Below are 17,802 nucleotides of genomic sequence, written 5' to 3' on the forward strand. Positions count from 1 at the left end.
ACACTCTCACTTCTTTTTGGTGTCTCCCTTTCACTTCTGTTTCAAGGACTGTCCGGAGTTTGACCTGATGTTCGATAATGCTTTCGATCAGTGGGTTGCTGGTTCATCAGGGGAGAAGTGCACCTTTATCCAGATTCTCCACCACACCTGCCAGCGTTACAGCTCAGCGCGGAAGCCAGAGTTTGTCAACTGTCAGTCCAAACTGCTAGGGGGTAAGACGAGAAAAAAAAAGAAACCTTTTCAAAATCCACTGGCTCTACAGCGCCAGACTCGCTGCTGTCATGCTGTGCTGTAAGCCAGTCTGAATCTAATTACGTATGATGACAAACAGCACCTGGTGTGTATGAAAATGCATGCTTATTCCTCGTACACAGCATCTGTTGGGTGCTTTGCTGACGTGAGGTCAAAGAGGATGTCCAACGAAATATATCAGTTTTGACTCAAAGCATCTGACACAGATCAGCTGGTTTTACAGCACATATAAACACCCACTAGAACACTAAATAATAATTTTCCCGATTTTAACACATTTCACTGTGTGCCTGATGAGAATCATTGTTTTTGAATGATTTTTACCCTTTAAAATAACTCTGACACTGGTATTGAATCAGTGAGCAAACACTCAACTGAACGCTAACCTCTGTTTTTTTTAAAAGTCTATTTCATGCCCAACTAACAAGCAAAGAGATGCTGATCAAACGAGTCATTGCATAATCAGCTGCCAAATGTTTTCACCATACTTGGTAATTTCCCTGCTGTAAGAGGTTTGTTTACTGTAGGTGGGTTGTGGTGATGGTAACAATGTAGCATCCTGGGTGGCTTAATCAGATATTGATCTGTTTTTGCCTCCAAGTTTCATCTTTGAGAACTGCTCAGCCTATTGTATTATTCATAGAAATATTTATGAAAACGCATTCCCCAGCTGACCCGTGTGTTGTGTCCTCCTGCACAACCCATATAGAAATCTGCTACCGGAAATAGATATTTCTGAAAACCAGGACTTTTTGATTTTGAATCTTATGAAAAATCTATAAATAATAATGACTGAGAGTGCCTGTGATTTGGGGTTTTCCTTATGCACGTCGCCTCATGATATGAACGGGGCAGTTTTGTGAATTTGTAAGTTAAAAGTTAAAAAGTGTTATCGGACATATAGTAGAATGTAGGGACTAAAGACTGAAATATAAATTATGTGTATAATGACACTGTAGTTAATTTCAGATTTGCATTGTTCCCATTTTTCTTACTGTGCGTGGGAGCCTATCATCTATTCATTGATGATAAACCTGCCAGTTCTCAGTATTGTTATATTGCCATGACTTTCCTCCTACTCTGAAATATATGCTCATATTTAGCCCTCTCAAATGAACACGGTGCGTACCATAGCCTCTGTATGTGTAGGTGGGAAAGTAGTGGTGTGCCAAAGAGCACTAACCCAGGGTTCATAGAGTAGGATGCATTATATACTGCAAATGTTGCATATCAAATACACGCTTTTGGTGTTTTAGAAAATTACAAGGCCCTCTAGCATTGATTTTACCATACAAAGTTTAAGAAATCTGAGCAGTGTAGCTTGGTCATGATATAAATAGTTGTAATAAAGTTTTATTTCAAATACAATTTTGTACATGCCAGACTAGTAGCTGTAAAAGAAGCTAATGACCATGAAGCAATCTGATATGTAACCATAATCTCTAGAGGAAGCTTTGGCATGATGGATTAAAAACTTCACCATAGCAGGATGAACAAAGAGGATACTGCCAGTCCTGTCCACTCCAGTTTAAGTCTCACACCAGTGCAAAACAAAAATCATGACGCTGCTCAGGTGTGGGACCATAACTGTGGGAGACTAACTACAGCAATACCCGAGATGGCAGAGTCCTATAAAGACAAAGGTAGAAATGTGAGGAAGAAAATTCAAGTGTTGCTAGTAGCTGGCAGCAATCAAGCTACAAAGGAGTGCAGTAAAAATATATTGGTTTGCATTCCTGCAGATGGTGTGATGTGCTGTCATTAAAGATGGCAAAAGTAAAGCATGATATTAATGCATAGTAAAAAAAAATAAAATTGCAGGGTGTTTTCTCATGCATAGCCCTAATGTAAAAGGTAATGTCAGGTTGTGTTTGAGCATTGTTTAACGTCTTCTTGATGCTGATTACATGACACTACAAAAGGTCATTGAAAGTAATATCGGATGTAAATACTGCTTATCCATGCAGTGCCTTTTAACACAACCATCATTTCAAATGATGTTTAGTCTGATATATGATGTAGTGATGAATTAAAGTGAAAGATTTCATATCATGATCTGTTTACATTTGTAATTATTTTTAAATATTTGTTATTTAGATCTCGAGCAACTTTGAACCTTACCCTGTGTGTATGTTTATATTTTTGTTAGATATTTTATATTCTTTTTTTTTCTTCCTGTCTTTTTTAAAAGGGTTCTCTCAGAACATTATGGTTCAGATGCACGGGCATATGTTTTTGATCCTTGATGAAGCATGTAATCGGTGCAGAAATAAAAGCAGCCAGTGTGCTAATTGAGTTGTTATCAGTGCTGAGTTGGGCTGTTGCCCACATTGTTATATGATGTTGGACTCCAATTCCCACCTGTCTAACTGGCATGTATTCGTGAGTTGATTCTAAATGAATTTTGCTTCTCCTGTTTTTGTACTTAATGTTTAATGATTTCCGTTAATGAGAAATGATGGGTTAAGACTTTTCTAGCAAGATGCGAACACCCGGTATCGTTATCTCCTACTTCTCAAAATGTTTTCACCCAAAAAACCAAGCATATATTTTTATGAGAACGAATGGAAATCCTTTGCAATTACCCTAATGCAGTTTCGGGTCAGTATTTCTTCAACATTTGCGGAGTTCAAACCTAATGCTTCCTCTAGTATGACCTTTGCACTTCAAACAGTGTTAGGCATTCATGCATAAAAAGGTTCAGTGTCAGAGCTGTTGTGTTGCACAGGGCAAGTTCCATACAGAAGAGTTTTAGCCACACATCTTAACCCTGAAACTGTTCACAGAGATGCATGAAACTGTCAGCGTTTCTTTGTCTTTTGTTTGCCCTGTGTCAGTATTTTATGACTGAGCCATGATTCACACAAACAGTTTTTCCTTGAAAAGACCAGACTGACAGTAATTTGAATTTTTACGCCTTAATTGTAGCCAGGGGCACTGAGTTTTTCCAGCTTGGGCTGCTAATAATTACGAAGTACAAATGTTTTTGTGTCATTAGTTTAGGCAAATTTGTGTTAGTCTATAATTGTGACTTGGACAAACATCAGACCACATTTTATGGCTCATTTATGATCAGTGCTGAAAACATTTGTAATTCCAAAGTGTTTCCAAACCTTTTCGTTAAACTTTATTTCTTCAACACAAAATACATTTTATACAGGATTAATTGTGTGACCCATTTATACATAATCAAACTCTAACTGCAATACAGTTTATTAAAAAAGAACTGAACACTTGTGTACTTAACACATAATTTAATAACCCAATCCCTCTCGTCCAATTCCAAACTGCGTGTTTTAAACAACAAAGCTGATCATGACTTTTGATATTCTCTTGTCACAGAAGGCCAAGATCTAGGTTCAGTCATTTTCCGTTGCAAGGTCTTTTTGAACAGAAGAAGGAAAGAATTTGTTTCACATCAAGGTCATCTGCTAAGACGAGGTAAGCGCTAAATTAAAAGCCCCCTCCCCCTTATAGTTGAATAACTTAATAATAACTCCACCCAATTCTAGATATGACCTAGACCTCAGAAAAGTTATATCTCCTATGAATCAGTGATGAGTTCCACTTATCACCAGACTTGAGGAACTACAGTATTTTGTCTTTCTCCCATCACCTGTAACCGGTCATGGCTGATGGCTGCTCAGGAAGGAGCAGGAGGTTTCATGAAGGTTTCTTCATGTAAAAAAGGGAGTTTTTCCTTCCCACCGTTGCCAAGTGATCGCTCAAAGGGGGTCATTACCTTACCATATAAAGGCTCCTGTTGGTCTCCTTGGTCCCATGTCTACACAGTGTGTTTTCATGTTGTTGCTAATAACTGAACAGATGGGTACAAATTGAGGTAACAGCCATCAACACAGTCTTAGTAAGATGCCGCACCACTAGAAGAATAAAGTGATTCATCATGTTTTTACAAGTCTTACAATTCTGTCCTAATTTTTTTTTTTTTTTTTTTTAAATGGTGGAGATGCAATCTAAGGCTTGGGTTTTAAATTTATCTTAGGTGTACACTTTGATTAAGTATTGATAAATGTGATTAAAAAAACATTTTCCTGCTCATAAAACTGCAACGTTTTTCATAAAAAAAAATTTTTTTTTAAACTAACCCAAAAAACCACACCCAGCCAGGAAAGAGATGTGTTGATTTGCAAAAACTATTCCCTCCTAGGGGAGGGTTATTGGAAATCGGGCCAAACCCCGCCAGCAAATTGCTTCTTAAAGCACAGCAGTGCCACTAAATTCACTCAAGAGTCAAGGATTCATTTTTTTCAGTAATTTATCGTCCCTCTGCTGTAGTTACACTTTGAAATCTGACTACAATAAATTGTTCATTCAGACAGGAATTAACTAACTTAAAGCTGTACAGAGAGCCATGCTTTATACGTTTTAAGTGAGTACAAGGACATTTCTTTCAGTGGCATGTGTCCCTGTATGAGATGTGCATTGCTGGAAGGGATTTTGAGTTTATATCCAAAGGTTATATGAGTTATGTTCACTGTCCTTGGCCCCTCTGACAAACTGTGTACATGGTCACTAATGAAAACTGTGCAGAGGTGCAGTATGTGCATTAAAAAAAAATCATTACAACATGTTGGCTTTTTTGATTTGTTTGAAATTGTTTTTCTTTGAAACAGGGCTCACTGATGAGGTGATATACTTGAACAGCATATAGAAAACATGAGCTTTTTTGGAAGTTGAACAAAATATTAACATTTTTTTATGAAAAAAGAAAGCACACCCCCTGACCTCAGCCCCTTTACCAGAAAACACATTGCAGGTGTAATTGCCTGAAAGGTGTTTTCTGGTAAAGGGGTTATTGATGAAACTTTGATAGTGCTGATAATGAAATGTTTGAAGCGTTGCTTGTATACACTGCCCACAACATTGCAGTCTGAGCATTTGTGTAAGCCATTCCATAACACATCACATCTTTTTGGTCATTCACATCAAATTGAAAGGTCCACTTCCACATTAATTTAAAGTTTGGGAAAGCTTTGGCACATATTCATAGTTTTAATGAAGTATTGATAACTCACTGCTATAATTTGATGCAGTGAAGTAATCCCAAACCCTGCTACTTCAATTGGTATGAGGTTCTCCTGAAAAGCTGTCTTTAGTTTACTCCAAGCTGTGGCCAGTATATTTAAATAAAAGGTCCTTGGCTGTACCAGTATGTCCAATGTCAAACTAATTTTATTCAGACTTTCTTTTTAGACTACAAACACTTTTCCCTTGCAAATCTCATAATGAAATTTGGGAGTTCTTTAGAGACAAGTAGTCTGTTTTTCGGCATACACAGCCCCTTTTTGCCTTAGAGATTCCTTTAGATCACAGTATGATGACACCAGTCACGTTGGTAGCAAAGATAACAGCACACTCTGGATGTCAAATGTTGAAATAAGACAGGTTCCCTAGGTTGGTCCCTATGGAGATGCTAATCTTTTGCACCTAATCTTGTAACCCTCACTCTAATATGGATGGAAGGATTTGGTCGTGATAAATGGCAGGGGTTGCTTCAATTTTTCTGTTCAAAAAGAAAAAATCATTTAAATTATAAAAATGTAAAATCTCAGATTTATGAGCGTTTTGTTGGAGAATGTCAGAAAAGCCAACAGTTTTCATATGATGTATTTCTGTTTTTTCAAGAGTGTAAATAACAATCTGGTGTTCAAGGGTAGGACAATGACAAAGTGCTTCTTCCTTAATTGTTTCCTCAGTATAGTCTCCACTCCTGTGAAGCATATTACAAATTAACATTTAAGCTTAGTAAAGACTGTAATCATGGAAATTATGGCTGGTAATGCATTGTGTGATGCTAACATTAATCTGCTGATTAATGCCGCTGCGAGTAGGCAGTTCATGAATACCTAGTAGCTATTTTTCTGTCAGTGCTGGCGCAGCTCTGTGGTACATTTAGGATTTAGTACTTTGCTGAAGACTTTTTAAACAGCTTAACGGTGACTAACCTAAAGGCCAACTGTTCAAAAAAAAGGTCAGCCCTTTGCCTTCATGAAAATAAGTTGTGAGTAGAGTCCTATTTTTTCTGACTGGTTAAACAAGGAATTGAAAGCATCATTCAGGGTTCACGTCCCAGAAGTAATGTGCACATCTGTAGGATGCATAAATACCAGTAATAAGATCATTTTTCTTAAACTCATGGAGTTGATCACAAAATTAAGAGAACATAATTGAGTTTACGTAGGTTGAAATAAATATTGTGTGACTCTAAACAACTTAAGGTTCTGAATGCTGGAGAGAAAAAAAAAAAAAAAAAGCAGAAAATTTTGGAACTTGAAATAAAGTGATGTTATTTGATGTGCAGGGTATCCAGTATGTATTTTATTGTAAGTAAGTGCTGCCTGAGGTGGGTGGGAAGTCGGGTACAGATACTTAAAGGAGCTGGAGGGAGTGAGTATGCTTGATTAAATGGAGATTTGGGGGTGAAAATCTAATAGAAGAAAGTAATTTGACTATGGGGAAAAGGTGCAGGACGAATGTGTGGAAAAGTGATTGGATTAAAAAAGAAACTGGATAACTGGCTATAGAGAAATAATAAGTGTACATCTGGAGCCAAGGGGATGTGCCCTTCCTGTTTGAACCTCAGCTATATTTTCATTATGCTGCGGTGGGTAATGTCAAGATTTGCATTAATTAAACTGCAGCAGGGGGGGTTTATCTTGGAGTAGGAGCAGCATAGCTGTGCCTTTAGGCTCCTAGGAAGTCTGTTAGCTGTTTCATGATTTTCATCCATCATTTTGTACATCATTCTTTTATGTCTAAATCATTTGGAATGAGGGCTTTACCTGCCATGCTCATTTTCTACACGAGAAATGTAACCTTTGGGGAATACACTGACACGTATTAAGACATTGTTTGACTGATCCACATATAGAAGAATGTAAAGTATTTAATGTTTGGAGCATTTTTCTATTTCTTGGAAGCTTTACTTACTCTGTTTAAAGCTTCTTTTTGGTGCCTTTGGCCTTTTCAATCTATTTAGCTCTGATTTATTTCTCTCCACTGGTACAAAAACACACACACACACACATATATATATATATATATATATATATATATATATATATATATATATATATATATATATATATATATATATATATATATATATATATATATATATATATATATATATATATATATATATATATATATATATGTACACACACAGACATCCATAAAACTCTTTTTAATCCCAAAAAATAAATTAAAATTGTTAATACATTCAGTTTAACATAAAACGTTATCAGAAAATTGCAGTTACAATACAAAAATGCATTTTATACTCATTTAGCATCCTTTACTCACATCCTTGTTTTCCTTGTTTTACCTTTTTGTTTTAATTTTTAAAAACAGGAATAAAGGATAATATTGGTATCGGAGTTATAGTTTTGTATTATCTAAATGGTTGTATTTTGTATTTTCTTCTGGTTGTTGTTGGTTTTTTTCAGTTTAATTTCAGGTACTTTCTAGAATGGGTTTGCTCATTTCAGTTTGAAGATGTTTCTCCTTAGTTTAGTTTCAGTGCTACTTTTGAATGTTTTGTGGTATTTTTAGATTTGGGCAGATACAATGAATGCTGTATTACAATACAAATGTAATACATTTTGAAGATTCAGTCATGCAACATCTCTAGTTCCAAGGACGATCTTCAAGCAGGTGTGATACAAAAATGACCAAATTAGTAAAACTGAAGGTATTTGCTGTTTCTGTTCTTATTTTAATGTTGTGAGTACACAATATTGTTTACATTTTTTTAAATCTGCTTTTTACTTTTCTTTGGATTAGTGAAAAAAAAACAAATTCACATATTACTTTGTTTTGGTAATTGTGATTAACGTAATAGAAAAATGCAAAGAAGCTCTATATAAGATGAAAATGGGTTATTCTGTACTTCAGAGTCAAAATGCTGGTGATGTAGGTGAAATTAAGCATTGGCTGCACTTACCAACATCCTTGACAGTACATTTTATATTTGCATGAATAACACCAGCCTCATTCATAATATCTCATTGGAGCTGTTATGCGCACGCTAATGCATAACAAATGATTGCAAAACATTCTCTCCCCTAAATCACCCGCACACACATTATCCCCTACAGCTTTATTCTAACAGACTGACAGCCAGAAATATTAAAAGCACTCCAGCATGGATCCTTTGTGTCCAATCTTATCAATCCCATGTACTGTAATAGTAAATGTGACTTGGCTGTCAGCATCTTGTGAAGTGTATCTGACATGCTCTTGTTGATAACTATCAGGTTATTTTCTTTGCCTCACAGCAGCGCAGGCTGTAATCTGCTGCTTACAGACAAAGTGGAAAAGGAAGGGTTGACTTTGAATTATCCCACCACCCCACACCCCACTTCCTTGTTATGTTTGCCTTTGCTTGTAGTTTTTATTTTTCTAGAATATTTTGCCAGCAAACAGCTTGCCTTTTTTTAGCCTCCATTGTTTGAGAAACCCTGGCTGATCATGTTGATTTCTGTGAGTAAAATAACAAAATGCCTTCGACATTGTCGAGACAGGCGCGTCATGGGTTTAGCAGATTCAGCACCGTGACAGATTGACAAATCTTTACAAAAAGCTCCTCTTTAAGATTTACTAGTCTGACATCAGTGTCATAATAGGAGATACTTTAAACTTCAGCTTCATTAAAATTCATCTTGAATTAAAACCCATATTCCTCCTAAGTTATCTTTTTTGATAACAGTGGCTGATCAGCTTCCACTTCGAGTGCAGACACTAGGCTCAGAGCAGCACAACGATGGCACCACATAACATAATCTACTCCTACACATTTCATTTGGCTTCTGATACTGCACCTCCTATCATAAACCCTCCAGAATGTCTCCACCCTGTCTTTTATCTGAGTACTTTCTACAGCCTGTGTTGCAGCCTGCAACACATCTCTGAGAACGGAGGAAAAAAAGGGACGGGATATTGGTGGGGAGACAAATAAATAGATATGTTTATTGAGTCTGCATGGGGTTGGGTGGTTGTGAGTGTTGGGGTTATATTGAGGATGAAGGGAATATTAGTCCCAGGGCTTCCCTGGAGGAGGAAAGGATTAAGAAGAGTCTGTCTGAAGGTGAAAAGGTCTCATCCTTTCTAGTGAAGAGAATATATTTCCTAGGAGAAAGTATATTTTCAGCAAAGTTTCTTTTTTAACTTAAAAAAAAAGAAGGAAATCAAATGGGGAGTGCATGATAATGACAAAGTGTAGAAATGCACTCTGGCAGTGGACAGAATTTAAAATGTAGACATTATACTAAATGGAAAAGGAAGAGGTATGCGGCTCTTTTCTTCAGAGGTCCAGATGTGTTTGCCACATTGACTGTGCTTCATTTACTGTAATTTAAAGAAAATTGAAGGGAAAATTTGTGTATGTTTCCATTTCATTTAGCGTGCACAGGAATGGGTGTAAACATCTATACTCGCATCCATCTGTGTGCTGCAATACCGATACGTCTCTACATAAATTGCTTTGACTGTCAAGTTAACTTCTTTTGAAGGAGCACCAGCTGGCCTCACTGTCTGCTTTTGGGCTGTCATATAATCACTGAACTAAGTGACTACCTTAGACTGAGACTTAGAGCTTTTTATTGTCATTGTGCAGTTTTTGGAACAGGGAAATTGGGTAGCTGGACCACAAAGGTGCTAAAGTAAGAAAAAGAGAAACCAATATACATCGAAGGTGGAAAATAAATAAAAAAATAAATAGAATAAAATAAAAAGCAGTGTATATATATATATATATATATATATATATATGTGAGTGGAACTATATACATGGTGTATGTGTAGGAAACATTGAAACCGACTGGGACCAAAATAATTGCACTTGAGCCAAAAATATTGCACAGAACATGGAAAGACTGAGATATTGCACATAGATGATCAACAGCAGTGTCAGGGTGGATGTGTTGGGGAAGTCTTTACACACTCTTAGTTTCCATTAATAGTTCTGACAGCCCACGGGAAGAAGCTGTTCTTTAGTCTGTTGGTTTTGCACCTGACGGATCTGAGCCTTTTTCCAGAGGGCAGGATGTTGAAGAGGTGGTAGTTAGTCCTTTATAATTGCCCTGGCTCTGGAGAGACATCTTGAGCTGACAATTAAGTCCAGGGAGGGGAGTGGACAGCCGATCACCTTCTCTGCAGTTCTGATGATCCTCTGTAGTCTCTTCTTGTCAGCTGTTGTGCAACCAGCGTACCACACAGGGATGGCGTGCACCAGCACACTCTCGATAGTGGCACGGTAGAAGGACACTAGGAGTTCAGTCTGCAGCCTGTTCCATCTCAGAACCCTCAAGAAATGGAGGCGCTGCTGGGCTTTCTTTACTAGGGCTGATGTGTTTGTGGACCAGGATAGGTCCTCGGATATGTGGGTGCCGAGGAACTTAAAGGAGGACACCCTCTCCACATAGTCACCTTTTATGGAGAGGGGAGGATCAGTCCTTGTTTTTGCGGAAGTCCATGACCACTTCCTTGGTTTTCTTGGTGTTTAGGGTGAGGTTATTGTAGTTACACCATTCTGACAGCCGCTGGACCTCATCCCTGTAGGCGGTGTCATCATCATTGGTGATGAGCCCCATCAGAGTGGTGTCGTCTGCAAATTTGATGATGATGTTGCAGGGGTGCGTAGGGGTGCAGTCACTGGTGTAGATGGTGTATAATAGTGGACTCTGCACACATCCCTGTGGTGAGCCAGTGCTGAGCGACAGGGTGGATGATTGCTGGTTGCCAACCTTGACTGATTGTGAACGGTCTGTGAGGAAGTTTTTGATCCATGCACATGTGGAGGGGGGGGAAGTCCAAGTTTACCAGCTTGTCTATAAGAATGTCTGGGATGATAGTATTGAAGGCCGAGCTGTAATCAACAACCTGCCTTGATGCCAGAGGATGTACACTACCTATATTGCAGTTTCCTGTGAAAAAGGCTTATCAGAGCCTAATTATACTCAGTACTTCCAACCTTTACTCTGTGCTGCTGGCTCAACCTGATTAAATGCATATCTTTTAATATTATATATTATCATTTTATATCTGTTTTTAATTAAGTTCACTCACCTGACCTTTTTGATGGTTGTTAACAGATCAATGCCCCAAAAAGACAGAATGATCCAAAGTTGTGTTATATGTTACGCTACAGTAAAGCTGCCCTTCTTGTCATTTCCTATTTTCCAATTGTTCCATGATGTTTGGTAGTGGACCGTCTCACCACAGAGTGAAAGTTCCATTTTAACTCCAGGAGAATTGGGACAAAGCAGTATGAGGTGAAAATGTTAAAAAAAAGTGCAGAAATCTCCCTTAAATTACATCAGTATAAAATGACAAATTATATAGCAGTGCAACTGTTCCACAAAAAGAAAGCAGCAGGAAGATTGCTGTTCCTAGTCTAGTTGTTATAGTAGTGCATAATGGCAGCACTCCCAATGTGTGGTAGATTAATGGCTTGTCAGAGGAAACATCCGCAGGGCTGCCACAGCTATCTGAAGATGTGCTCTGTGTCTTATATCCACTACTGGGTCTCCAGGGTAGCCCATGCAGCCGAGCACATATCTGTTTGTTATTATATTGTAGTTTAGGAAAAAAAAAAGGGATCGCAATCACAAAGCTGTCCACGAAAGTTTCAAATTGAAGAAAAGTAGTGCTGAATGTCCCCAAGAATAACAGAATAACACGCTTTCCTGAAGGAAACATTACATTCGGAGTTGCATTCTTTCAAGTTGGGAAAGGTTAATTTCCCTTGATCCTACCTTGAAGTAAATCAGCTTTGAAGAAAATTCATTAGGCACCTTCCCACACTGCACCTGTTTGAAGCCATTTTGTTTTTCATGGTTTTGTCTTCCACAATTAACACTGAGGCTTAGGGTCACTGATTGCACAGCCCTGAGCTGATGTCGCCAGTTCTTTCATGACAGCTAATCTGTTTACATTATTTTTCTTCTCTTTTCCCCTTGTCTTTTCACTCCTTTTTTTTTTGTTGTTGCCTTTGCTTGTCTTTTTCCTCCCTTGCCTACGTTTTGGCTTGCTTCTTCACTCCTACCCTTATCTGCAGGTAACAGTATACTACACTCAGCTGCAGACAGTGTGACGAGTGCTGTACAGAAGGCCAGCCAGGCTCTGAATGAGCGTGGTGAGCGATTAGGCCGGGCCGAGGAGAGGACCGCAGACATGATGAACAGTGCTGAACAGTTTGCTGTCACTGCACACAAGGTGAGTCCATTTGTTACTAAGATGCATTACAATACGTAACCGCAAGGTGGGATTACTATTTTAATGTAGTATGCTGGAATTCTGACTTTGAGATGTTGCAGAATTACCAGCCATTATTGATGAAGATGAAACATTTTCCAAAACCTGAGCATGTCTGCTCTGTGAAGATAATCATTTTTTCCCCTTCATTGACTCCATTTCATAGTTCTCTATAGGGTGTTCCCTCACTCTGCATCAATCCCACATCTCTTGTTCGTCAGGAAAACTAATTGCATGCTGTTTAATGAGGCTATTAGTGCATGATTTTTTTTTTTTATTACTGCAAAACAAGAGCAAAAATTGTATTGCTTTGTAACGAGCACACCTGATTGTGATCATCATATATCTAACAACATCGTAAATCAGACGCCTCGGGTTTGCACCTTGCTGTTCGATGACACCATTCACTGACAGGCATGTGCTTGCTGGCCATAGTGGGATATCATTGACTTTAATAGTAAAGCCATCTACTACCTTTTGAAGTTACCATTTTGAATGATGCATTGCGCCTTGTAAGCCACGGTGAGATAATTGAAAGACATTTGAAGAGTATTGCATGGCCCTCTCACAGCTAAAAGACGTGTTTCCCTGCTGTGAGAAATTACAAAAACTGTAATAACCACAGGGGAAAAGAGAGAAATAGCTTTGGTGGTTTTAGAGCATGACTGCACAACCCCCACGAAGAATTTTTCATTTTTGTTTCTCATTTCACTTGATGCCATGAGCATCAAGTGAAATGTGTTATGAAATATGTTTGAAATATGACATGTTTCAAACTTGTCATTTGTCTTGCACGTTATCAAGATTCATGCCGTTGCCTGCCTGAAATCCTCAGTTGAAAGCGTTTTGGTAACCTTAGAGATGGATAAAAAGTCTTATCTTATTCTGTTTGAGGATGACTTTGAGAATGGATTGGCTGGCTGGATTGTGAAGGATTTGGGTTTTTTCTTCCTACATTTTAACATTAAGCATCTCTACCGCTGCGAGTAGGTCACCTTGACTCTTCGTCTGTGTCCACTTCTGCAATCCCTTGTTGACAGCTACATAGCTGCACTCTTCAGCTTTAATCAGAACCCCTCATTTTTGTGTGCTGCTCTACTGCCCCCACTTGATGGATGTGTAGAATTCTCCTCATTATTTAGCACCAACCTGTAGTCTTTCTGTGTGTGCGTCTTCCACACTTTTCTTGCATTCTCTCACTTTATTTTCTTTCAACCCTACCCAAATGTTTCTACAGCTTGCCATGAAGCACAAGTGTTAGACCACTGCCAAAACCAACTGGGCTAAGGGAGGGTCAGCAATCGCCAGTCGCTGTACAGGAGAAGGATTCCAGATTTTATTCTTTGTAAAAGTTTTAATATGATTAAAATTTGTTAACAATGTTAACATTTTAATGTTTTGGGTTATTGTACTCCGGTGCATCTCGTTCCTAAAGATGGATCGTGCAGGGGACCGAAGAGAGGTAAACAAAACTGCTTGAGGCTGTCAACTGAATGTTTCATGCTTCTGTTTGCCAAAAAAAAGTTACAAGCCACAGCTATGACTCTACTTGATAATGACAGTCACTCAAGACACTTCCTCTTTTCGTTCGCTCACACACAAATGAGAGCGTACACGTGTTGCCAAATCATCATCGCCAATTACTCCCACCCAAGGAACAGCTTGGCTCCCATTTATACTGGTTATTTATGAGGGCTGCGGTAATTATGAAGTCTCGATTTATGAGTGAGGGCGCCCTCTGATTGCTCGACTTTGGATTGGCTGCCAGTATATAACATATAAATAAGACACATATGTAAAAAATAGCCTAGATTTGATGCCTAAGTTGTATTTTAATAGATATTGGTGGGAGTGGGAAGTCGAATGAAAGGGATGATCACATTTCTGTTTGACATTTAATGTTTCCTTTTCTGCTCTGATTTGTGGACATTAAACTCGGACCATGATTTCTAAATCTATCAAAACAGTATTAGTTAAAAAAAAGTTTAAGATATGATTTCATAAACTGCTGATGAGACTGAGTGATGAGTGGTTTGGGTGACAAGATATAAAAATGTTGAAATATTTTTCCCTCTTGTTATGTGTCTGTCATTGAAAAACAACCTAAACTACACGGAATAGATTTTGGGAAGTGTACTTGAAGATTTCATTTAAACAAATAAGCTTTTAAACTATATGAATTACTCTGTGTAATACTTTATGTTAACAGGGGTAATTCAGTAAGCCAGCTTCTGCACTGTAAAAAGCAACATGTAATTCTTCTACTACTATTATCTCGGTGTCTGTAGAGCTAATTTGTCCCTGAACATGGGGGTGCTTTGAAACTGATCCTGGCTGTATTTCAACTCTAAACTCTTCAGTAGTCATACCTTGTGCTTATTGTGTAACTTGGGTTGGTCATTATAATATGTATGCTGATAAAGGACGAAATGTCTTAAATAACAGCAGTGGCGTGTGGTAGTTTTGTCTTCTTTTAGTTTTTTCTTTTTCGTTTGTTTCTTTCTTTTTTTGTTCAATCCGCTCACTGTTCGTAACGTTGGCTTCTTTGCTGGCAGGACACCGCCCTCACGCTTGAGATGTATTTGATTCTTTTATATTTTCAGTTTTGTAATTCATGATGTTACAATGCACTGACGAACCTTATCTTGCAGAACTCGGAGTTCACAATGAAATGTTCCGGTTGCCTAACACTTGTGTGCTTTTATTCCTCTAACACTTTTGATGTTACTTGTTTTAATAAAAAATAGATATAATGACAAATTTATATTATTCTGTGTCCTTTTTATAGCCAACTCGAGCAGTTCAATCAAACAGTGGAATCAAAAGTTGCACGTGATTTTATGGACTGCTGTTTACCGTTTTGGATTTCGCTCACATTGTTGTTTCCGGCTTACAAACAAAACGCTGCTACAAAGTTTAGTGTCTCAGAGGTCTTTATGCCATTTTTGCTGATGTTCAGAGTTCCACCTCATCTTTCATCACACTGATCTCTCAATTCTATAATGCTGTAAGATATAAAATAAAGTCCACTATCACAATAAATGCTTCTTTTTTTCCTTTTCTGACCTCTTTTATATCTCTCACCTCAGTCTGAAGCACTGAAGAAAAAGAAAATGCATGTTTTTATATTGTCTTTGCATTATATTTACTTAAATATAGACTTTAAGTCAAACTATTGCATTCTGTAACAGCCCACTTCTTTGTTTTGCTACACATGCCCAATTAGATAGCTTCCTTTGAAGGTGACTGAAGAAGATGTTTGTAGTTTTTATTACAACTGAATGAAATAATCTGTATTACAAGTCATGAGGAGGTATTTTAAATTTAAAACAAATGCAGTGATGCTCCAAAAGTTTAAACTAATTGATTGGAGGCGAAGACAATACTTCCGTGAGTAGGGAAACTTTTGGCATTGGTGTTTGTCATCACTTTAAAACTAATAAATATAATTTTTACATTTGATTCAATTTTCTTGTCTCAGTTGCAAAGGGTAAGTTGACCATAATGGCAGAAAGTTTAGACAGTCTTAGGTTGATAGAACTAATCTTTAAAATTTACTGACCCCAGTCTGGAACATGGGGTCAGAAAAATGTGATGGAAGCAAATGCACCGTATTTCACCTCTGAGGATCTATTTAGATGTATTTAGACATTTTTCACTGCAGCCATTTTAACATAAAACAGTTGACATGGGTCTAATCCAGTGGTTTTCAAGCAAACTGGAAATAGTACGTTTTTAAAATGCATTCTTAAGCGTTACTCGCGGTCTGTTTGCACCCTAAGGTCCCCCTATTGGAACTGAAATGAGTATTTTAATGACCTTCAAAAAATAAGAACATATAAAATATATATAAATTTTTCTTTGGGTGGCAGTTTGGGAATAAGGTTTGAGTTTTTGGAGGACATTTCCAGGATAAAAACCTGAGGGAGAAGAACTTCAGAAAGAAACACTCAGCTAAACAGGTGGAGGTGTTTCTCCGAAAAGGAAGAAAGGAGTTACACTGGGCAGGTGGTGATGATGGATGTAAGGTAGAAATGTAATGGAGGTGGAGGTGGAATGGAAAGGAGAGAAAACGGGTGAACATGTGGGTAGAGAACAAATTAAAGGTACAGAAGTGATAGAGGTGGTGTGGAAAAAAAAAAATTAGTGGGAGTAGAGGAAAGAGAGGGCTCTCTCTAATCTCTCTAAAAAAAAAAATTGTGTGTGTATACACACACACACACACACACACACACACACACACACACACACACACACATATATATATATATATATATATATATATATATATATATATATATATATATATATATATATATATATATATATATATATATATATATATACACACACACACAGCAGAAGGACAGTTTAGTGGCAGAGCAGACATACCTGATCTATAGCTTTAGAGAGGGCAGTAAGTCTAAGACTCACTGAAATCCGTGCACAGGACTATTACTCACTCTGACAGCACTGTGCATCAGCCCAGATTTTTGTCTTGAAACCCATCTCTCCTCTCTCTCCCTCTGAGCTCTAGAAACAGTGAAGTCCTTGGCATTGTCTACTGTTGATTTTAGCTAAGATTACAACCTGGTTCATTGGAATACTGTTTTAAATTCCACACTCATTGACAAAACATTAGGACCCTTTTACTTTTTCACGTTGTTTTTATATGTTGAAGTTTTATATCTATAAAATTGGCAATTTTCTCTTTGAAAAAGAAAAATTGTCAGTTGTTTTTACCTTTTTGTCAAATCCAGGAAAAAAAAATCAAATACTTAGAAATTGTGAAGACGTTTTACATTTGTTTAATACACCAAGCACAGCTGAATTTCCTCTGTACACCACTAGAGGGTGTGCCAGCCTTGTAGAAAAACATCAACTCTTGTTGGTTAGCATTGCCCAAAAGCAGAGGGAAGGGGATCAGGTGGTGAGATCGAAGACGTGACTGAGACATGTTCAGTATCTGTAAATGCTGGTTACTGACAAATCGGAGCAAGTCGCTAACCTGCAGATGGGTCACAGGTACATTATCGATGTAATTATGTGGGATATTTGTAGTATAAAATATTGTATTGCTTTTTTCTTTTTTAAAAAAATATAATGAATATGCTATGTCTTGTTATAATTGCTTATTACAAGCAGGAATAGAAGAGAATAGCGCTTTACATATCCAGTCATCCACCCATTCACACACACATTCACACACTGGTGATGGCAAGCTACATTGTAGCCACAGCCACCCTGGGGCGCACTGACAGAGGCGCCCCAGGG

General features: G+C 37.8%; 1 protein-coding gene across 1 annotated transcript in view; it reads left to right on the forward strand.

The window, feature by feature from the left end:
- stxbp6 (syntaxin binding protein 6 (amisyn)) overlaps positions 1-14,972 on the forward strand; it is a 66,495-nt gene extending 51,523 nt beyond the window's left edge. Inside the window, exons 4-6 of the mRNA XM_031747206.2 lie at positions 47-212; positions 12,332-12,489; positions 13,766-14,972. Of these exons, the coding sequence (XP_031603066.1) occupies positions 47-212; positions 12,332-12,489; positions 13,766-13,789 (348 nt within the window). The 3' untranslated portion in view covers positions 13,790-14,972. The remainder of the gene's footprint in view (positions 1-46; positions 213-12,331; positions 12,490-13,765) is intronic.
- Positions 14,973-17,802: the final 2,830 nt, after the last annotated feature.

This window comes from Oreochromis aureus, linkage group 19 (assembly GCF_013358895.1).
Source record: "Oreochromis aureus strain Israel breed Guangdong linkage group 19, ZZ_aureus, whole genome shotgun sequence".
Taxonomy (NCBI): domain Eukaryota; kingdom Metazoa; phylum Chordata; class Actinopteri; order Cichliformes; family Cichlidae; genus Oreochromis; species Oreochromis aureus.